This window comes from Saimiri boliviensis, chromosome 8 (assembly GCF_048565385.1).
Source record: "Saimiri boliviensis isolate mSaiBol1 chromosome 8, mSaiBol1.pri, whole genome shotgun sequence".
Lineage (NCBI taxonomy): Eukaryota > Metazoa > Chordata > Mammalia > Primates > Cebidae > Saimiri > Saimiri boliviensis.
Window position 1 is genome coordinate 9366594 of NC_133456.1, and position 20645 is coordinate 9387238.

Below are 20645 nucleotides of genomic sequence, written 5' to 3' on the forward strand. Positions count from 1 at the left end.
CCCTCCTCTCGCACCACCTGCGCCCAGCACCGCCTGGCCCCGTCCCTTCCCCGCTCGCCCGTCTCGCCCGCCCCTCTGCGCGTGCGCGTTTGCCTTCGAACGCGTGCCCTCTTTGGCAGTCTGACCAGCGGAAGACTAGCCCAAAGGCGGAGCAAGGCCGTCGCGCCTTGGTGACGCTATTCCGCCGGCGCGGGCGGGTGACGCGGCTGGGCCCGTTGTCTGTGTGTGGGGCTGAGGGGCCCCGGGGGCGGTGGGGGCTCCCGGTGGGGGCTGCAGTGGGGCGGGAGGGCCTGGACATGGCGCTGAGGGGCCGCCCCGCGGGAAGATGAATAAGGGCTGGCTGGAGCTGGAGAGCGACCCGGGTGAGGAGGGGGCCGGGAGGGCCAGTGGCAGGGGAGGCGGGATGGGCCCGGGACGCGCCTGCCTGACCATCACCCCCTCCTCTTGTCGCCCCACCCAGGCCTCTTCACCCTGCTGGTGGAAGATTTCGGTAAGAGCCTCTTCTACCTGCCGGACCGGGGCTGTGGGGGCCCACCCCTGCTCCCTCGCTCGAGGACCAGGGTCTATCCTTCCCGACTGCTTTCCTTTCCTGATGCAGGTGTCAAAGGGGTGCAAGTGGAGGAGATCTACGACCTTCAGAGCAAATGCCAGGGGTGAGTGGCTGTACGCCAGGGCCACCCCTTACACCCAGAATGCTGGGAAAGGTCTCAGAGAAGAGGGCCCCTTAGGGAAGGCAGTGCCAAGAACGCTACGTTATAAAACCTCACGTTAAGAAGCAGCCCGCTCTCTGGGTGCTGGCCTCCTGATCAAACTGGTATTTCCTTTTCTCCCAATCTTTCCTCAGCGCTTCCCTTTTTGTAGCAGCTTCCTTCTACCCCTAGCCATCCTTTGGTTCAGCTGCTTTTCTGGCCTGGCAGCAGGAAGACCCCGGTCACACAGTGCCTTTTGTGCATTTGTGTAATGTATTAATTTCAGTGTGCCCATGTGTGCCTGGCTTTAATCCTGACACGCAGTCATCCTGTATTGATTGGTTGGGGTGACAAGGCCCCTCCTGGGTGCCCACACTTAGGGTCTTGTCTGGGTGATCCTGCAGAATAGAGGTGTAAGAGAGACTGCTACAGTGACTGAACCAAGAAGTCTGCTTTAATTTCCTGTAACAGAAGAGACTGGTGTGGGTGTTCACTGATGTGGGCAGTCAGTGCTTTCCTGACTGCACTGGGGTCCCCAAGAGAGAATTAGTGCCTCAGTTCCTCGTCAGTTTTTGTTCTTGTCTTACTTTGTGTTCGTACCCTATCCCATTCTTGACCATTGGTAGCAGCTTTTCTTCTCTTACCCGGAACCATAGACTTCATAAGGAGACTGGGTGGACTCCTGAAGCATCACAGCCAGAAGCTTATGTTTTGCTCTGCCTGCGAAAGGCCTTTGGTGTTTGAGGGCACAGGGCCACTTCAGAGAGTGTTGGGAAGAAGTCAGGGAGAGGGAGGATCACAGCAAGGACACTTGAGTGATGACGAAGTGCAAAGGATTAGGGGGAGAAAGAAGGGAATGCTGATTGCCTTCTGCCCTTTGGCTGATTTAGCTCTGCTTCTTACTCCCCCCAGCCCTGTATACGGATTTATCTTCTTGTTCAAATGGATCGAAGAGCGCCGGTCACGGCGAAAGGTCTCTACCTTGGTGGATGATACGTCCGTGATTGATGACGATATTGTGAATAACATGTTCTTTGCCCACCAGGTCTGCTAGGCTCTGTGCTTTGTTTGGAGGGTGGGATGCTGCCTTTTTTTTTTTTTTTTTTTTTTTTTTTGCTTGGGAAGTGGAAGTGGAGGAAGACAGAAGGAGGAGATAAGCAGATTCTAGGCATGGTGGCTACAGGAACCCTCTGGCAGAAGGAACTGAGCTCTAATTCATTAAAGGGAACAGCTCTAGAGTAGGGTGGTGTCTGAGTCCACTCTCTGTGTCCTCAGATACCTGGTGGGTACTTGGTAGGTGCTTGTTAAGTGAATAAACATTAGGCAAAGATGAAGGGAGCTGAGAAAGGGGAGTTGTCCAGATATGACTGACCTGTTCTGGATCCCTGCTCCTGATGTATATGGGCTTGGGGCTTGCGGTGAGGGTTGCTGTGTATGGGTGACTATTCTTGTTTTCACAGCTGATACCCAACTCTTGTGCCACTCATGCCTTGCTGAGTGTGCTCCTGAACTGCAGCAATGTGGACCTGGGACCTACCCTGAGTCGCATGAAGGATTTCACCAAAGGCTTCAGCCCTGAGGTAGGTAGGCTGCAGTGTGTTCATCCTGGCTCATAGCCAGCTGGGCAGACCTGACCCTGAGGGCCACTGGTAATGCTACCACATGATATTGGCTACTATTGGGCTGTTTCTTTTTCAAATGATTGTTATTATGTTTGACCCTTTAATTTGACCCTTTAATTATGTAAGGTCATTGTTTTTAGGCCCAGTTGTGGGGAAAGGAGATAGGCCTAGGGAGGGTGGAGACTTTCCTTAAGTCACCATGTCAGAACCTTCTGTGTCAGGACTTTTTCTCTCAGGCCATGTTGCTTTCTAGTGTCCCAATAATTACCATGCAAGGCCAGCATAATCCATCTCTTTGGGGCTCTAGAGCTCTTTTCCTCCACCACCAGCCTTTTAGGAAAGTTCGTGTGTTTTCCTTCTGATTCCTGGAATGCCTCCAGGCCTGCTGTCTGAAGCTTTGTCTTCAACCCATAGTCCTACCTGAGGAGAAATTATTCTGATATGGCCTTATTTTCTTCCCCGTAGAGCAAAGGATATGCGATTGGCAATGCCCCGGAGTTGGCCAAGGCACATAATAGCCATGCCAGGTGTGTGGGAGCTGTGGGAGCTGATGTGGGGTGGGAGTAGGGGGAGTATCATTTTGGGGGCCCTGACTCTGTCCTTCTCCAGGCCTGAGCCGCGCCACCTCCCTGAAAAGCAGAATGGCCTTAGTGCAGTGCGGACCATGGAGGCGTTCCACTTTGTCAGCTATGTGCCTATCACAGGCCGGCTCTTTGAGCTGGACGGGCTGAAGGTCTACCCCATTGACCATGGTAAGCATCATGAGCTGGAGGCCTGTTGGATGTCTCTGCCTACCTCCTAGGGAGCTGGGGATCAGGGCCCTCTGGTGTGTGGGACCCAGTGGCAGGGGTCGTGGGTACTGACACCCGGCCCTGGCCAGTGTTTGACCCTCTACCCTATTTCCCGACCAGCTCCTGACTCCCTGGCTCAACTACTCTTCTCTGTCTTCCTTTCCACTCCTGGCCTGCCCAAACTCAGGGTTTCCTCCTCACTGATGCCTTGTTTCATCTCCACTAGGGCCCTGGGGAGAGGATGAGGAATGGACAGACAAGGCCCGGCGGGTTATCATGGAGCGTATCGGCCTTGCCACTGCAGGGTAAGGGCCCTTTGCCTACCCTCTTCTACCCTCTGGAGCTGTATCTACTTTGGGAGGGACAGAGAGTGTCCACGTGATTTGTAAATTGCAGGGCCATATGGTGAATCTGGCAAGACCAGGCTTAGATCATGGGTTCTCAACTCCTTGTCCCAGTTCCTGCCTAGGCTGCCTGTGGCCTGTTCCTGGGTGGGCTGGGGGAGGGGCAGGCCCCAGTGGAGCCTTAGGTATCCCAGGTCTGCTGGTTCACTTCCTGATAGGCCCTTATACAGTTTGTTGGAAGGTACCAGCTGAGGTGCCTGGCGTGCATGGCTAGTCGCTGCCCACCTGTTGGGGTGGGGCCTATACCTACAGCTGCAGATGTGACTGCAGGGAACCCTGACAGGATATCTGCTTCAACCTGATGGCGGGGCCAGGGCGGGAGCTGCTCTCACGGCTGCGGCTGTGACTGCAGGGAGCCCTACCACGACATCCGCTTCAACCTGATGGCAGTGGTGCCCGACCGCAGGATCAAGTATGAGGCCAGGCTGCACGTGCTGAAAGTGAACCGTCAGACAGTACTAGAGGCTCTGCAGCAGGTAGGTGCCCCTTCTGCCTGGCCCCTGCCCAGCCCAACCCTCCCTGCACTCCTCCTTACTTCCCCCACAGCATTTGTTTCTGATTCCTGAACACTGTCTCTTGTAGATCTGGGCTTCAGCTAACCATTCCTTTTCTTTGCTCTCCTCGTGGGAAAGGTGGGATTTGGAGTGGGGAGGAAGAATAGCTTCTAAAAGGAAGTTTGGGTTTGGCTGTTTTATTTCCCTGTGAGTGAATGGGTAGAGCCAAGGCCATTATTTCTTCAGGCCCTCAGCCCTTAGCTGTTTAAGGTAGAGGCCTGGGTCTACCCTTCCTCCTCTGAGCCTTGGATTCTGTTGTTAGCTGATAAGAGTAACACAGCCAGAGCTGATTCAGACCCACAAGTCTCAAGAGTCACAGCTGCCTGAGGAGTCCAAGCCAGCCAGCAACAAGTCCCCGCTGGTGCTGGAGGCAAACAGGGCCCCTGTAGCCTCTGAGGGCACCCACACAGGTACTGGGGGGTTTGGGATCTTTCATGGGCCTCAGAGCCACCCCCTGATAGTTTGACCTGGGAGGCCCAAACAGGGCAAGTGTTTTTCTGGGGAGGTTCTTGGGCAGTGTTCTTCCCCCCTCAGAAGGTAGAGGGAGAGCAGTCCTTCGCTAAAGAAAGGTACCTGTAAAGGGCTGCTGTTACCGCAGGCCCCTGGGCCAGTCTCTGTAATGTATACTCCCTTTCTTGTTTTCTCTAGAGGCTTTTTTTTTTTCTGCCTCCTTTTTCCCCCATCTCATTCTTTTCCTTGTCTCTTTGCGGGATCACGACTTAGAGCTTGCTGACTCCCATTCCACCAGCTGGTTCAGCTGTTCCTCTCTGGGAAGTGCTATTTCACAGGGCTGGGGAGACTGTGAGCTTTTCTTGGAGACCCTACTGGAGGTCCTGCTTGTGTTCTTACCCTGTCTCAGATGGTGTGGAGGAGGCGGCTGGTTCATGCACACAAGCCCCAACCCACAGCCCTCCCAGCAAACCCAAGCTGGTGATGAAGCCTCCAGGCAGCAGCCTCAATGGGGCTCCCCCCAACCCCACTCCCATTGTCCAGCGGCTGCCGGCCTTCCTAGACAATCACAACTATGCCAAGTCCCCCATGCAGGTAAGCTGGAGGCTCCCTTGCAGGATTCTCTTCTTGAGTCTGTTGAGAGGCCGCAACAGGCAATTTCCCCATGTGGTTCCTTGGTATTCCCCCTTGGCATGGCTGGGTCGAGCTGCCTGGGCCTGAGTTGCTAGCTTCCTCTGCCTGATATGAAAAGGCCCCCACAACAGCAGGGGTTAGGGAGGCAGGGAGAGCTCCTTCCCCTTTGAATTTAGTTACACGGCTGTGGGATTAAATGTTTGGGGCACGCTCCTTGGTACAACTTGATGGATTGGGTTTTACTGACAAAATAAAGGCATGTGTTTCAGGGCACTCTGCTTCTCTTAGAAGCCCTCCGTGGGCTTCTATGCAGTGTAAGTGGGTGGCAGCCTCCCTACGAGCCAAGGACAGCCCTTGGAACACCCGGAGGAGTTCAGCTGACTCAGTCTGGAAAACCATGTTGGCTTTCTCTCTGGCTGTGTCTAGGCTCAGCCTGGGCTGAGCAGTGCTTGTTTGTAACTGCCCTGGTCTCTGCCCCAGGAGGAAGAAGACCTGGCGGCAGGTGTGGGCCGCAGCCGAGTTCCAGTCCGCCCACCCCAGCAGTACTCAGATGATGAGGACGACTATGAGGATGATGAGGAGGATGACGTGCAGAACACCAGCTCTGCCATTAGGTTAGCCCCAGCTTTCTAAGGCTACCAGGCTCTGGGTGCTTCAGATCCCATCCTGAATATCTCAGTCCGTGTCTGAGAATGCCGTGCAGCAGATAGTGTTGAGCACCTGCGGAGTATGGGGCCCTGGGGGACGCTGGCATGATAGGGCTAACCCCAGGTCCCCAAATAGTTTTTGGTGGACTTGGGGGCAAGGCTGAGTACATAGCATATATCATGTCCTATTGGAAGTGACCTTTTAGCCAGGCCTTGAAAGATTGGTTGGAGCAGGGATGGAGGAGATGTGGGTGGTAGGAAGGCAGCTTTGCTGGAACAGAAGACATTAGCAAAAGGCCACGAGTGAGATAGCTGGAATAGAGGAGGTATCCTTTGAGGACACTTGACTGCAGCTGACAGAGCTTGATGCCAGGCTTTGCATGGCTGGGTCAAGCTGCTTGGACCAAGTATAAGAAGTTTTTGGGTCAGTCTCTGGAGGTCAGGATGCGTTCAAGCCATTTTTGGGCACTGCTGGGTATGGTCACCTGGCCTATTCCCTTGCTTCACATCTTCTTGTGCCCCACAGGTATAAGCGGAAGGGAACAGGGAAGCCAGGGGCATTGAGCAGTTCTGCTGATGGGCAGCTGTCAGTGTTGCAGCCCAACACCATCAACGTATTGGCTGAGAAGCTCAAGGAGTCCCAGAAGGACCTCTCAATTCCTCTGTCCATCAAGACTAGCAGCGGAGCTGGGAGTCCGGCTGTGGCAGTGCCCACACACTCGCAACCCTCGCCCACCCCCAGCAACGAGAGTACGGATACGGCCTCCGAGATCGGCAGTGCTTTCAACTCGCCACTGCGCTCGCCCATCCGCTCAGCCAACCCGACGCGGCCCTCTAGCCCTGTCACCTCCCACATCTCGAAGGTGCTTTTTGGAGAGGATGACAGCCTGCTGCGTGTTGACTGCATACGCTACAACCGTGCCGTCCGTGATCTGGGTCCTGTCATCAGCACAGGCCTGCTGCACCTGGCTGAGGATGGGGTGCTGAGTCCCCTGGCACTGACAGGTGGGCCTTGGACTGGCTCACTGGCTACTTGGTGCACCCAGGAGGGAGGAGGGAAGTGGCTTAGTGACCACAAAATGTCCTGCTTTCTGATGATTTTCTCGTGAACTCTCTTCCCAGAGGGTGGAAAGGGTTCCTCGCCCTCCATCAGACAGATCCAAGGCAGCCAGGGGTCCAGCAGCCCAGTGGAGAAGGAGGTCGTGGAAGCCACGGACAGCAGAGAGAAGATGGGGCTGGTGAGACCTGGCGAGCCCTTGAGTGGGGAGAAGTACTCACCCAAGGTGAGCCTTTGTGGCTTTCTCCTTTAATCCTGGAGCAGGATAGGGCCTGAGCTCCTGCTGCCCAGGTGCTAGGTTCTTGATTGGAACTTTGGTGTGAAGATTGGTGGCTGGAGCTAGGTGCCAGGAAGACTTTCTGGGTTGGGTGGTGGCAGGGGCCTCTGTAGGCATGGACTCGCTGCTCATCCTTGCCTCTAGCTGCCTATTGCTCATGGGGCTTTGTTGCTGGCCAGCCCCCATCAGACGTGCAATGCTGGGTTTTGGCAGGAGCTGCTGGCACTGCTGAAGTGTGTGGAGGCTGAGATTGCAAACTATGAGGCATGCCTCAAGGAGGAGGTGGAGAAGAGGAAGAAGTTCAAGGTGGGTGATCTCTCCAGTCCCCTGATCTGGCCCCTCCTGAGGTCTGCTGGTAGCTGCTCTGGCAAGATGGGTTCCAGTGCTCTCAACCTTCTTCTCTCCTACAGATTGATGACCAGAGAAGGACCCACAACTACGATGAGTTCATCTGTACCTTCATCTCCATGCTGGCTCAGGAAGGTGAGGGGATGCACTGTGGTCTTAACTGGCATGCCCTGCTGAGGGCCATGTTCTTCAGCGCCCCTCCCCTGGCCTCTCCTGAGGCTTGAGCAGACTTGGGGCACAGGGAGAGCCCTGAGAGCCTCAGCTCCTGGACTGAGGCAGCCAGCACCTGCTCTAGGGTCTCTGCTTCTCTGCAGGCATGCTGGCCAACCTAGTGGAGCAGAATATCTCCGTGCGGCGGCGCCAAGGGGTCAGCATCGGCCGGCTCCATAAGCAGCGGAAGCCTGACCGACGGAAACGCTCTCGCCCCTACAAGGCCAAGCGCCAGTGAGGACTGCTGGCCCTGACTCTGCAGCCCACTCTTGCCGCGTGACCCTCACCAGGGTCCTTCCCTGCCCCACTTTCCCCTTTCCCAGTATTACTGAATAGTCCCAGCCAGAGAGCCCAGGCCCTGGGAATAGGAGGAACCCGGCCATATTCCCTGCATCATGCCCTGAGGCCTGGCACAGGGCAGATCAGCCCCTTAGTGCTCAGGAGGCAGCATATGGAGTTGGGGCACAACGAGGTACTGTAGCTTCTTCCACAGCCGGCTGTGGAGCAGCAGGACCTGGCCCTTCTGCTGGGGCAGCAGAATATATATTTTACCTATCAGAGACATCTATTTTTCTGGGCTCCAACCCATCTTGCCACCATGTTGACATAGGTTCCTGCCTGACTGTGCTTTCTTTCCTAACAGCTGTCCTGGTTGGCCCAGGTCCTTGTATCATGCCAGAGTCACAGCTATAGGGTTCCAGCTGGGGGCCTGGGTGGGCACTGGGCCCTGCTGCTCTAGTCCCAGCCACCGGCCTGTCCCTGTTGTAAGGAAGCCAGGCCTACTCTCTTCATTCCTCTTAGGAGAGTGCCAAAAACTCAGGGACCCAGCACTGGGCTGGGTTGGGAGTGGGATGTCCCAGTGGGGGTTGGGCGAGCAGCCTGCTGGGATCCCATGGCCTGAGCGGAGCATGTGGAAATTGTTCAGTGCCCTGTGAACTGTCTTCCTTGTTCTAGCTAGGCTGCTCGAGACTGCTCCACAGCAAGGTTCTGGGGCTTTTTGCCTTCAGTGTTGTGGCCCTAGCTATGGGCCTAACTTGGGCTCTGGGTCTCTGTCCTTGGAGCTTGGGGCTCAGAGGAGCCTCTGCCCAGCCCCTCAGTATTACCATGTCTCCTTCCTCTTAGGGTTGGTAGAGACAGGGCTGTTTGTAGGAAACTGGCACCACTCAGCTCTCCCTGCTACTCCAGCTTCCTCAGCCTCCGCAAGGCACTCAGGGTGGGGGACAGCAGGATCAAGACAACCAGTTGGAGCCCTGTGTTCCAGAGGGCCTGATGCCAAGGGGTAATGGGCCCAGCCCTGCCTCTGGAGCCCAGGCCCCAACACAGCCCCATGGCCTCTGCCAGACGGTTTTGAAGGTGATCCAAGCAGGCCCCTTATCTGTACATAGTGACTGAATGGGGGTGTTGGCAGGTGTGACAGCTGCCTCTGGGCAGAGCACAGCCTGACCCCTCTAGCCCCTGTAAATAGTGGATCAATGAATGAATAAAACTCTCCTAAGAATCTCCTGAGATATGAACCCTCCTGTGGTTGCTGGCCTGATGTGGAGGCTGGGCTACATGTGGGTGGTGGGAGGGAGAGACTAGACCTTGTGGGTCCAGGGCCCTGGGACCAGAAAGGCAAGAAGTATATGATCCTTGAGTGTCCAGCTGTCTTGGGCCAGAGATCCTTGGGACCCTAGACGTGGGATTTAGAATCTGAGCTAAGGAGGGGCTTCAGGTGGGCTGTGGACAGGGTACGCTTTCTAGGGAGAGGGCTTCCACCAAATCTGTGGCTTTGCAACCTGGAGAGGTGGTGGGACTCCTGCTCAAAGAGGCAGGGCTGCCTCTAATCTTGCCTGGTGTGTTTTCCCTGGCAGGGCGCTGGGCGTCTCTTCCTTGTGTTTGTACAGGCATAGCAGGTCAAAGCTGCCACCTCTGTCCTGCTCTCCCCTGCTGACTGCATTGTCTGCTGAGGCTGCTGTAGCCCCTCACCACCCCACTGGCAGTGAGTCCAGAGGGGCCGTCATGCAAGCAGCTGAGGCACAGCTGGACTGCTTAGAAAATTCAGCTTTAATGGCCTGAACCCTTCTGTCTGAGTCTAGTAGTCCAGGGCACAGATGAGGGCCACACCACGCTTTATCCAGTGTCGCTGGGGCTGATGGGTGGGGATCTCCACAGCAATGACATAGTTGGTGGAGTGGCCTGTGGTTGATAGTGTTCCTGGAATGGGCAAGGAGGGGGACAGGTTAGGTCATGCCCCGTTACTACTAGAGCAGGGATAGTGTAGGGGCAGGGTAGTGGGCAGACTAAGATGAGAACAGGGAGGGGGGCCCTGACCCAAGAGGAAGCCTGCCGGATGAGCTGGTCTGGCCGGGGTTCAAGCCTACCCAGGGTTACTGTGTTGGGGACTAAAGATAGAGATGGCAAAGTTGATGCTACTTTTCATTCTCTGATGGACCCAGCCCAGACAAGTTCCTGCTCTGGGCCTCGGTTACCCTTTTTACTCTCAGTAACAGGCTTGGGCTTGTACGCTTCTAGGACCCAAGGTAGGCCTGCTGAAGGATAGGAGCTCAGGGTGCTCCCCACAGCTGGATGGCAGGCCTTGGGCATTAACCTGCTTGCAGCTTGCTGGTCTGGCCCAAATCTCTATATTCATTCCTTGTTCAGCTAACCTGGGTCAGTCTGACTGGCTTGGGCTGGGCTGGGCTGGGTTAGTCCTGGGTCCCCACCTGTAGTATAGGCTCCCACCCCAGGCCTCATACCAGCACGAGTCAGTGTCTTGTAGATGGGGCACAGGTAAAAGTCCTGGTCTTGGGCCTTGCGGTTGGGTGTTGGCAGGAGCCAGATAATAGCCATCTCTGTGTACAGCTCTTTGGGCTGAGACTCGGCCAGCTGGAAGGCCTCCGGATCCCAGCGGGCACCTTCCAGGAAGAGTCCATGGATATAGCACCCTACTTGGGGTCTTTGTGTTAACTGCGATGATGCCTCAGACATCACCTGTGGGTAGACACAGACACACCCCACATACATACCAATACCCAGAATCTGGGTTAGGATTTTGATCAGGAGACACAAAACTCCCTTCTGAGAGCTGACTGTTGCCTAATGCTGCCTGCCTGCTAATCATCTTATCTACCACTTTAGCCCGGGGTCTGTGGTCTGTGCCCTGCCCCCGTGGATTTTTGATGGACCCAGCCCAATCCTGTTCCTGGGACTCATGGCCTCTTCTGGCCTGGGTCTTCCCAGGCCCTGGCTTAAGGATTCCCCAAGTGCCAACCAACTGTGGCCTCAGTCTTTTCTGCCTGGGGTGTACCCTAGCCGGTCACCTGACCTGGCCCTGGCTGTGCCCAGACCTTGAAATCAAAGGAGATGGTGTCGATGGAGATGACAAATTTGCGGGCAAAATTCTGCAGAGTGCCTGTCAAGAAAGCCTGGGGGAAGAAGAAGCCGCTGATCCAGAAAATGGCTGGGATGCCACCTTTGATCCAGGCCTGCAGAAAGTCCAGGCGTTGCAGCAGGTCCATGACCCACGAGGACAGAGGCTTCAGTGATGGGTAGGCCTTGGCACTCCAGAGCTCAGGCACAGTATTATTGTACAGGCTGGCAGCCATGAGTTCCAGCTGTGAGGACATCACCACCAGCCCCTTGAGTGCCTTGAGCAGGTCTTGCAGTGTCTGTGTGATCACCTGCAGCAGCCGATTGTACCTATGAGGCCAGTGGCAAGGGAACAGGCAATGGGCTGGGGTCGTGTGGCAGTGGCTATGCTCCCCAGTTCAAGGCTACAGACTGAAAAACATTGGCAGAACATAGAGGCTAAGAGCAGAGAGCTGTGTCAGGTGGACTGTGTACAATTCCAGCTCTGGCCCTTAGTAAATGTGTGAAGTTGAACTTGGACAGCTTACTGAACATTTTGGGGCCTTAGTTTATTGATCTATAAAATGGGAATAATAAATGGCACCTGGTCCATAGTAACTCCTGCTGTCATTTCTCTACAGTCCAGTGGCCGCTGACTCGGGGCAGGTGTATGGCAGGGTGATTACCTAATGACCTCTTGTACTAGCACTGTGTTCATTGATTCCTCATACAGCACTGGGTATTTGGCCGTCACCAATTGCAAGTTGATAGGCTCAGGCACCTTGAGCAGAATGTTTTGGGCGACGTCTTGCACTATCTGCAGGGGCAAAGGAACACTGGGGGTCAAGGCTGGCCCCCATTATCCCCTGTGGGATTCCACATGCACAGAGCGCATCTCACAGGGGAGTGGGCAGAATGGTGGAGCTCAGCCCATCCAGCCCTTGGGCCCCTTCCTCTGACACCACCCACCTCCTCCCGGCCCTGGCTGCCTGCAGAAGATGATTTGGGTTGCAGCTGGATGATGGCACCCAGCAGGGCAAACGTCTCGTTCTGGGCAAAGGTGATGTTGGCATTGTCATGCAGGCCAAAGATCTCAGGCATATCATTGAGTGGCAGGCTCTTGATGTAGGAGAGGTAGCCCTAGGAGGGAGGAAGCCAAAATGGAAGGCCCTGGCTTGCTCCACCCCAGCCTTGAGAGTCAGCCTCCAATGGAGCACATCCCCACTTGTCACATCCCTCACTCGTCACCCCTACTTACAATCCTTATGCATGTCCCTGCTCTTGGGACTCCAGGCCTCTGAGGCATTATATGGTGTTCCCTCCCAGCCCCCTTGTTACCGCCACCCATTCCCTGCCCCTTTATTCAGTGGCCCAAACCCATCAGGCTCCCTCCTGGTGCAGGCCCTTTACACTGATGACCCACGCAACCCAGCCCCAGCTCATGGCTTCCCACACATCTTAGGGGAAGCATCATTTCTGTGGCAGCCCTCCCTGACTGCAGAGTCTGGGCCTGGTTACCATCTTGGAGGAGCTGCCTCAAGCCCTCACTGAGTAATTCCACCTAGGGAGTGGCTGACCAGGTATTCACCCACAGAAGCAAACCCCAGCGGGCAGGGACTGACTCCCTTGCCAAGGCTGTCTTTGTGGGATGGATTGATCAATGAAAAGAAAGTTGATGGAGGGTGGGGGCTGCGTCTTCTCTCACCCAGAACCCCAGCCTGGCAGACCCCTCCTGTGCAGCCCTTTGGGCTGGACTCACGTGGAGGTCGTTGGTGGGCGGGATCTGGTGGTAGATGCCCGAGGCACTGTAGCTGTGCTCAGGGGAGAGCACGTCAGGGTTGTAGAAGTCCTCTAGGATGTTCATGATGCAGCGCCGGTCCCAGTCGTCAGTAACACGGCCCCCATAATTGATCTCCCCTGCCGTGTACTTGAGGACCTAGGGGGTGGGTGGGTGAGGGCTCCCGTTAAGTGCCCAGTCCCCAGGTCCCAGTCTGCCCAGGCCCACCTTGTAGGGGATGTCATCATATTCGTCCAGGAACATCCTGAGCTGGCTGATGCAGATGCGCAGGTCTCCATCTGTGAACTCATAGGGGATGTTGAAGCCTAGGGGTCCAAACTTACGGCGTTCCAGGGCATTCCCGTGGAACAGGCACAGAGACAGCAGCAGAGACTTGAACTCTGTCACCTGCGGGAGGTGGGAGGCAGGGGAGGTGAGGAGCGGGGCCAGGGGCCAGGTAGGGCAGGCCTGCACCGAGTGTGCCTCACCTTGTGGCAGGAGTTGAGGAAGTCTTCGCTGAGGCTGCTGTAGGACTTCAGCAAGTTGGCCTTGACACCGCGTGGCGGCTCAATGGTCATCTTGGAGCCGTTCTGCAGGATGGACACTGGGAACTTGTTGCTGGGCAGGCTGGTGAGCCAGAGGCGGAAGTCCCTGTGCACCTAGTGGCCATGGCTCCCCGTGAGCATTGAGACCCATACCTGGTGGCCACCACGACACCAGGCTCCCTCCTGCCCAGGGACCCTGGGCCCACCCTCAGCTGACTGCACCCCTGAGGCGGGCCAGCTGAGGCTACGCAGACAACTGGTTAAGAATTGGGCTTTAGCAGGCCAGGCACAGTGGCTCACGCCTGTAATTCCCAAACTTTGGTAGGCCAAAGTGGGTGGATCATGAGGTTAAGAGATCAAGATTATCTTGGTCAACATGATGAAACCCTGTCTCTACTAAAAATACAAAAATTAGCTGGGCATGGTGGTGCATGCCTGTAGTCCCAGCTTCTGGGGAAGCTGAGGCAAGAGAATTGCTTGAACCCGGGAGGCAGAGGTTGCAGTGAGCCGAGATCGCGCCACTACACTCTAGCCTGGCAACTGAGTGAGACTCCAACTCAAAAAAAAAAAAAAAAAGAATTGGGCTTTGGCAAGTCCCAGATCACTGATCTGTGCTAGGTGGCCCTGGGCAAGTTGCATCACCACTTGTACCAGTAACTGGGGGTGGGGGATGGATTGAGAGGATTAATCCAGTCGATGTGTGGCATATGTCAGTTGCTGAGCACTTGCTACACGCTGGAGGCTGGGCGGAGTGGTTTGCATTATTCTCTTAATTTCTGGCTCATTAGATGCTGATGGATGCAGAGGAGGCCCCAGTGGGTCTGTGATGGGCAGGGCAGCACACCTTATCTGGGTTGATGTGCTCGATGAGGCGTTCCAGGGCTGGCATCCAGCTTGGTGCCAGGTGGCAGTTCTGGAAGAAGACCCACTTGCCCCTCTCTATGGAGCTGCGCATCATGGCTTCTGCCCGAGGGCCCTGCAGGAGCAGGAGCACTGAGCAGTGGGGCCAGCTGGCCCAACCCCAGCCCACTCCCTTCCTCCCTGCCTAGCCCTCACCTGTCCCTGGCCCAGGGAGATGGCAGAGAGCTTTTTGGAGAACTTCATTTCTTCAGCAAACTTGTAGAGGTCGGCAGCAGGGTCTGTGCCAGGTGACAGCACAAAGATGAGGGGCGTGGTGGAGTTGGAGTCTTTGAACACCACTGACAGGTTGGCTGTCTGCAAGGGCAGGGAGAGATGCTGAGACCACCTGGGGCTGCAGAGAGATCAGGGCAAGGGAGGGGGATCTGGGGTTCTCAGAGTGGTCCCTGATGGGCTTTCTGGTGGGGGCTGGAACCTCTCAGAGCCTTTAGGGAGCAAGGAGGTGTCCTGACCTGGCCAAGCCTGCAAAGTAGTCTATCCAGGTGCGGCCAGGGCTCTGGGACTAGGGACAGGCATGAGCCCAAGGTGCCAGTCCTGCCAGGGGGCCAGCACTTGCCTGGGGCTCAATGAAGCGTGGCTCCAGGTTGGTGGCCACAAAGTCCTGCATGGCGTTGGTAACCTTGTCCCCGCGCAGGCAGCGGAGGACTAGGAGCTTCTGGAACTGATCTAGGTACTGGTCCCAGATGCCAGGCAAAGGCTCCCTGCAACAGTGGCCCATACCTTACTGAGAGCCAGTCTGTTGGAAGGAAGTTGGTGACCCTAGGGATTCTGCCAGCTGGGCAGGGGAAAGTGGGCTATCCCAGGGGTGTGACACTGGAGGCACAGAGGAGATGTGTCCACAGCCACAGGGAAGCCCTGTGTGGCTCCTTAGAGAAGGCTCCCAGACAAGCCATTTCCTAGGGGCTCTTCCCCTTAATGTGCTCATCCTGCCATATTCTGGGGCCCAGCTAACCGGTGGGGCTCAAGGCTGTCGAAGATGACTCGGAATTCTGAGAGGTGCTTCATGAAGTCGGAAGAGAAGGAGGAAAAGGTTGCCAGGTTCGAGAGTGCTAGGATGTCTCGCCAGGCCCGGTCTGACAGCCAGTCGGGTGCTGGATTCTCAGTCACAATCTGGATGGAGCCCCCGGACAGGAGGTAGCGCCACTCACTCTGCCAGGAGACAGGAGGAGGCTGGTGCCCAGGCCCTGGCCAGCTCCTCCTTCTCTGGGCACCCCCACCCAGTAGTGCCTCTCTTAATCCCCTCACCTGGAGAAACTGAGTCTCCCTTGGGGGTGGTGGTTGAACAGGTCTGGGTTAGTGTTCCCACCCTGCCTTTCCTGGCTGTGTGACCTTAGGGCAAGAGATTTGACTTCTCTGGGCATCTGCCTCCTCATCTGAGAGTAGGAAGAATCAGAAGGCTCACTGCTTCCCAGTCCAGAGCCCTGTGCCAGGCACCGTCTAAGGCTCCAGCAGTGGTGGCTGTCACTCTCACTGTCTCAGCAGGGCTTTCCACTGCACCACAAAATGCATAGGGCTTCCTGAGAGTGTGAGCTCCTGGCCAAGCAGGTGTGGGAGGCTCAGGGCAGTCTGTCCCTGGGGACAGTCTTCATGCTCACCAGCACACTCAGGGATTGAGAAGGCCTGTGCTCACAGCATTGGCCTTCTTGGGTCTCGAGCCATTGGTTGGACCACAATTAACCCAGGGTCTTCTGGCTGTTTTATTTATTTATTTTGAGACAGAGTCTTGCTCTGTCTTTCAGACTGGAGTGCAATGGCGCTATCTCACTCACTGCAAAGTCCATCTTCTGGGTTCAAGTGATTTTCCTGCCTCAGCCTCCTGAGTAGCTGGGATTATAGGCATGCACCACCATACCCAGCTAATTTTTGTATTTTTAATAGAGACCAGGGTGGTCTTGAACTCCTGGCCTCAAGTGATCCACCCGCCTTGGCCTCCCAAAGTGCTGGGATTACAGGTGTGAGTCACTGTGCCTGGCCCTGACTTTTTTTTTTTTTTTTTTTTTTTTGAGACAGAGTCTTGCACTGTTGCCCAGGCTGTATCACAGTGGCACGATCTCAGCTCACTGCAATCTCCAACTCCTGGGTTTAAGCAATTTTCCTGCCTCAGTCTCCCTAGTAGCTGGGACTACAGTCACGCGTGCCACCACACCCAACTAATTTTTTTGTATTTTTAGTAGAGATGGGGTTTCACCACGTTGGCCAGGATGGTCTTGATCTCCTGACCTCGTGATCTGCTTGCCTCGGCCTCCCAAAGTGCTGGGATTATAGGTGGGAGCCACCGTGCCTGGCCCTAGCTGTTTTTAATCAAGGAATTGTTTCCTCTGCCCCTTTACTTTTGCGGTGCCCTCATGCCTGGCTTTCTCTTTCCTTCGGCCCTGTTCTCAGGCCCTGCACAGGGCCACCCCTCAGGATGTCTGTCCTGGGCGTCTCTGCCAGCACCTGGTTGATTTTGCCCTCGTTCATCATGATGCGAACACATAGCAGGAAGGCAAACATCAGCTTATGCTTCTCAAAAAGGCTTCGACAGACGTTGCTGTAGAGGCTGTAGGTCAGGTAGCGGTTGATATTGGAGATGCGCTTCTTCAGGTTGTCTATGGGTGGAGAAGTGATGGCGTGCGGAGAGGTGAGAGGAAGGAAGCACCGCGGGTCCAGCCCAGCCTAGCCAGTCTCTCCAGCAGCCTAGGGGCAGCCTGGGTCTCCCTTTGGGGCAGTTGGTGTTCCCAGTGAAGGGGCTGGGAGGAGGGTAGGCAGTGCTGTGTGCATTCTTACGTATTGTGAGTCTGATAGGAGAGGGCATGCCAGTGAACACAGCTGAGTTTGTGTGTGCCCCACAGTGGAAATGTGTCCACATGGCTCATCTCTGTGCAGGGTTAGGAGCCTGGCATCCCGGTGCTACCTGCTCTCTCTGAGTTGGCGATGCCCGAGAGGAAGATGTTGAGAAACCACTCGAGGGAGTACTGGTACATGGGGTCCACGTTGGCCAGGTCAGACACACAGAAGAAGAGGATCTGGGTACGGACGGCCACGGGTATGTACTCCATGCGGGTCAGGTCAATGTCCTTTTCCGTCTGCTCTGCAATCCTGACCTTGGCCTGTGGGTGCCGTGGGTGGGGGAGGGGTCAAAGAGAAGGCAGGGGGCTTGGGGGGCAGGCAGGGAGAGGTGGGGGCAGGCCCGGGGCAGGCCCAGGGCAGGTGGGTGGGCAGGCAGTGCTGACCTGGATCTCAGCGGCCTTCATCTTAGAGGCTTCCAGCACCTTGATGAGTTCCACGTCATCTACGGGGTTGCCCTCGGAGGAACTGAGCCGGTACAGGATCTGGTCCTCAATGTCCTTCAGCTCCTGGCGCATCTTGGCATTACTGATAATCAGCTGGTTCTTGGCCTCCTCCAGGTCGGGTCGCTCCTCTGCCACTACCTGGCCCAGTAGCTGGTCCTCTAGGCCACTGCCAGGGGCAAGGGACAACAAGTCTGTAATACCTGGTGGGCCCTGGAGGACTAGCTGTGAACTTGCTCACCTATCCACCTGTGCTTCTGCGGCTCCAAGAGCCCAGCATCCTTGCCAGTGTTGGCCTAGGAGGCCTAGCCTCCATCTCAGACTGCAGGGCTACTGCAGGGCCTGCCCTCGAAGACACCAGTTCTCAGTGAGCCCTTGGGTGGCAGCCTGGAATCCCAGAAGGGGCTGACCAGCTGAATGTGTGACCTGCTAGGGTCTCCAGACAATACCTCCTTGGCAGGAGGGGGCTGTGGGTGATACACAGAGACAGGGTGTTTTCATCTCCTGCTTTGTGGAGAATTTTACACTGACCACTGAAATGGAGGCCTTAGCACAAAGCAGGCCTATGGGCTGTGGGCTGTTTATGGATGGCCAGCGAAAACCACAGTGCCTGGACTCATGACAGCAAGGATAGGAAGCAGGACACTTGGGTTCAGGGAGCCAGAGTGTGCCCACCTCAGGGCTCTGGGGCAGCTCTGAGGATGAGGGTACAGGGCCCGGCAAGGGCTCGGCAGGAGAGAAGGGGTCCCTGGAGGAGGTGAGGCTAGTACTAGACATAGAGGCTGGGGACCCTGACCAGGGATCTGGATGAGGTGGGATGAAGATTCTTAGGTGGAAACAGTGGCAGGTAGGAGGAGCTGGTAGAGGGGCTAGAAAGACTTGGAATGTGAGTGCCCGGCGAGGGAAACTGGCAAAGACTTTGAGTGGGGGAAAGCCCCACTGAGTCCCAGCCTGGGGCTGGGAGAGGGGCAGCTTGGCAGGCAGAAGCAGAGCTGATGTGTGGGGGTCCCCAGCGGCGGGGCTTACCTGGGCGACAGGGTGAAGTTGATGAGGGTGAGTTTGGTGGAGATCTCAGGCGTGTAGTGTGGATTGGGCAGCTTGGTGGTGATGTACATCCTGAAGTCCTCATGATAGGGGATGACTGTGTCCCCCAGCTTCAGCACCGTGTTCCCCTGCTGCTTGTATGTCTGTGGCAAGTGGGACCAGTGGGTGCTGTGGACTGAGCATCACCAGTGGGGCAGGGGAAGGGCAGTGCCCTATTCAGGCCTACAGCCACCCTACCGTCACCTCTGCAGACCCACCTGCTTGAGCAGCACGGGCTCCAGGGCTGGGTCCAGCTCCTCGCCCACGTTCTCCAGGAGACATGGCTTGCCAAAGCGGATGGCGTTCTCCATGCTGCGCAGGAAGTCGCGGTCGCTCAGCTTGAACACATCTAGCCCATTGTCCTTCTCCTGCAAGGGAATGGGGAAAGGGAGGGCTGTGGGGACTGAGAGCCAGCCTGAGGCTCTGCTGCTCACCACTGCCCTTGCTATGCCTGGCTGGGGTGGGGTGGTGGTGCCTGGTGGGTGGGCTCACCATGTTCTTGATCCATTTGTTGGCCTGGCTCTGAGGGTCAATGAAGTGAGTCCAGCGCTGGGAGAACTGGTTGATGACCCCGTTCTCCACTGACAGTGTGTCATTGGGGAGGCCAGCAATCTGTGGAGACCCAGGCACTGGACTGGGTCAGGGCTTTCTTGCAAGGAGGGTCGCTGGGGTCGTCAGCCTCTCCTGGCCTTGTGCTTTGGCTATGGACTTTCCTCTCCTTACTGCATCCCCTTGGAGGCTCAGGGCAGGTGACAATGTGGGCAAGGCCTCACCCCCAGGACTCTTGCCTCTCCCTGCTCCTGAGCTAGCTACCTAACCATGGCACAGCCTCTGAGAGAGCACATGCCTAAGGACACTGATGGCCCCAGATGAACAAAGAAACCCGCAGACAGAAAGGTCCTCTTTCACCTTTCTGTCCTCTTGCCTACCAAGCGCTCGCTTGGTGAGACCGCCTTCATGGAGCCCATACCTCACTGACCCCCCTGGCCTCTGCCCACACCTGGCCTCTGCCTACAGCCTCTTCATTCTCTCTTTACCAACTCTCATTGCCCTTTGGAGTCTTGCTCAGATTCTTCCTTTAGAACACCTTACTTTTCTTTTTTTGGCAGTGATATGATTTTGGCTCACTGCAGCCTCTACCTCCTGTATTCAGGTGATCCTCACACCTCTGCCTCCCAAGTAGCTGGGACTACAGGCATGCACCACCATGCCTGGCTAATTTTTAAATTTTTAGTAGAGATGGGGTTTTGCTAAGTTGCCCAGGCTAGTGTTGAACTTCTGGGCTCAAACAATCCACCTGCTAAGGCCTCTCAAAGTGCTGGGATTACAGGCATGAGCTACTGCATCCAGCCAGACAACCCTTCTAAACCCTCACTCTGGACACAGCTTCTCAACCTCCACCCCACGCTCTTGAAAGTACCCCTAATCCCTCTCCCCACATTTAGCTAGCATCTGTGCCACACTCAGCCCAGCTTTCTTTTCCTCTCCTACCCACCACCTGCTTGTTGGCCCAGCAGGGCTCAGCAGAGGCAGCTCCAAGCCAGGCCCCAGAAAGCAGGGTAGGAGGGAAGCAGAAGGCTCTTGGCCCTGCCTACACCATGCCATAGGCCCTGTCCCTGGGGTGGGCACCTGCCATGAGCGGATCTTCACAGGGTTTCCCAGCGTCCCGATTAGCGTGGGCTCGGAGGTGTGCGGGACACTGTGGCTCTTGAGCTGCTTGACCCAGCTGTCGTAGAGCACCGTGCGGTACTGGCCCTGGGGAGATGCCGAACTCAGGACCACCCCACCACGACACCCACAGAGACCTCCCAACTCCCACTACACCACAGCGCTGGGCAGTTGCAGAGATCTGAGTCAGACACAGAGCCAGACACCTGCATTCTAATTCCACTTTGGGTGATTTCCTTGGCCTCCACAAACCTCAGCCTTCATCTGTGAAATGGGCAATGCTAACGATGCCTGCCTATAACGGCGGCTATGAGGATTAAATGAGACATAGATGGCATGTTCAGAACGGTGCCTGGCATGCAGCAAGTGCAGA

General features: G+C 56.1%; 2 protein-coding genes and 1 pseudogene across 7 annotated transcripts in view; 2 read left to right on the forward strand and 1 right to left on the reverse strand.

Annotated features, from left to right (window-relative positions):
* The first annotated feature begins 189 nt into the window (after positions 1–189).
* Positions 190–9190, forward strand: BAP1 (BRCA1 associated deubiquitinase 1). 3 transcript variants are annotated; one of them, XM_010347056.3, is made up of 17 exons: positions 190–362; positions 461–490; positions 599–653; positions 1602–1734; positions 2150–2269; positions 2777–2838; positions 2921–3063; positions 3329–3407; positions 3859–3982; positions 4323–4470; positions 4920–5104; positions 5624–5757; positions 6317–6795; positions 6913–7073; positions 7269–7430; positions 7535–7607; positions 7787–9190. In XM_010347056.3, the coding sequence occupies exons 1-17, from the start codon at positions 326–328 to the stop codon at positions 7918–7920; spliced, it is 2259 nt and encodes a 752-aa protein (XP_010345358.1). In that variant the 5' UTR covers positions 190–325; the 3' UTR covers positions 7921–9190. The 3 variants fall into 3 exon arrangements, with proteins under 3 accessions (XP_010345358.1, XP_003936635.1, XP_010345359.1); XM_003936586.3 differs by having other exon boundaries at positions 7338–7430; XM_010347057.3 differs by having other exon boundaries at positions 6913–7028; positions 7338–7430.
* On the forward strand, positions 7966–9190 carry LOC120367189 (uncharacterized; annotated as a pseudogene).
* Positions 9191–9229: 39 nt separating this feature from the next.
* Positions 9230–20645, reverse strand: part of DNAH1 (dynein axonemal heavy chain 1) — an 83888-nt gene continuing 72472 nt past the window's right edge. For 2 of the 4 annotated variants that reach the window (XM_010347058.3, XM_074403757.1), the window contains 19 exons: positions 20234–20359; positions 19097–19216; positions 18823–18972; positions 18548–18708; positions 17465–17690; positions 17146–17341; positions 16689–16840; positions 15205–15401; positions 14809–14953; positions 14391–14549; positions 14179–14310; positions 13278–13448; positions 13018–13197; positions 12772–12948; positions 11982–12152; positions 11699–11829; positions 11012–11363; positions 10421–10655; positions 9230–9878 (listed from right to left, as the gene is read on the reverse strand). In XM_010347058.3, coding sequence (XP_010345360.2) covers positions 9757–9878; positions 10421–10655; positions 11012–11363; positions 11699–11829; positions 11982–12152; positions 12772–12948; positions 13018–13197; positions 13278–13448; positions 14179–14310; positions 14391–14549; positions 14809–14953; positions 15205–15401; positions 16689–16840; positions 17146–17341; positions 17465–17690; positions 18548–18708; positions 18823–18972; positions 19097–19216; positions 20234–20359 — 3303 coding nt within the window. In that variant the 3' untranslated portion in view covers positions 9230–9756. Of the gene's footprint in view, positions 9879–10420; positions 10656–11011; positions 11364–11698; positions 11830–11981; positions 12153–12771; positions 12949–13017; positions 13198–13277; positions 13449–14178; positions 14311–14390; positions 14550–14804; positions 14954–15204; positions 15402–16688; positions 16841–17145; positions 17342–17464; positions 17691–18547; positions 18709–18822; positions 18973–19096; positions 19217–20233; positions 20360–20645 lie in introns of those variants that run through there. The other 2 variants (XM_074403758.1, XM_074403759.1) reach the window with 2 other exon arrangements.

What these genes read in the sequence shown, in the direction of transcription:
- BAP1 (XM_010347056.3), top strand. Translation starts at nt 326, where the DNA reads ATGAATAAGGGCTGGCTGGAGCTGGAGAGCGACCCGG. An exon ending in ATCGGCCTTGCCACTGCAGG is followed by an intron (nt 3,408 to 3,858) that starts GTAAGGGCCCTT and finishes CTGTGACTGCAG; the next exon opens with GGAGCCCTACCACGACATCC. An exon ending in TACTAGAGGCTCTGCAGCAG is followed by an intron (nt 3,983 to 4,322) that starts GTAGGTGCCCCT and finishes TTCTGTTGTTAG; the next exon opens with CTGATAAGAGTAACACAGCC.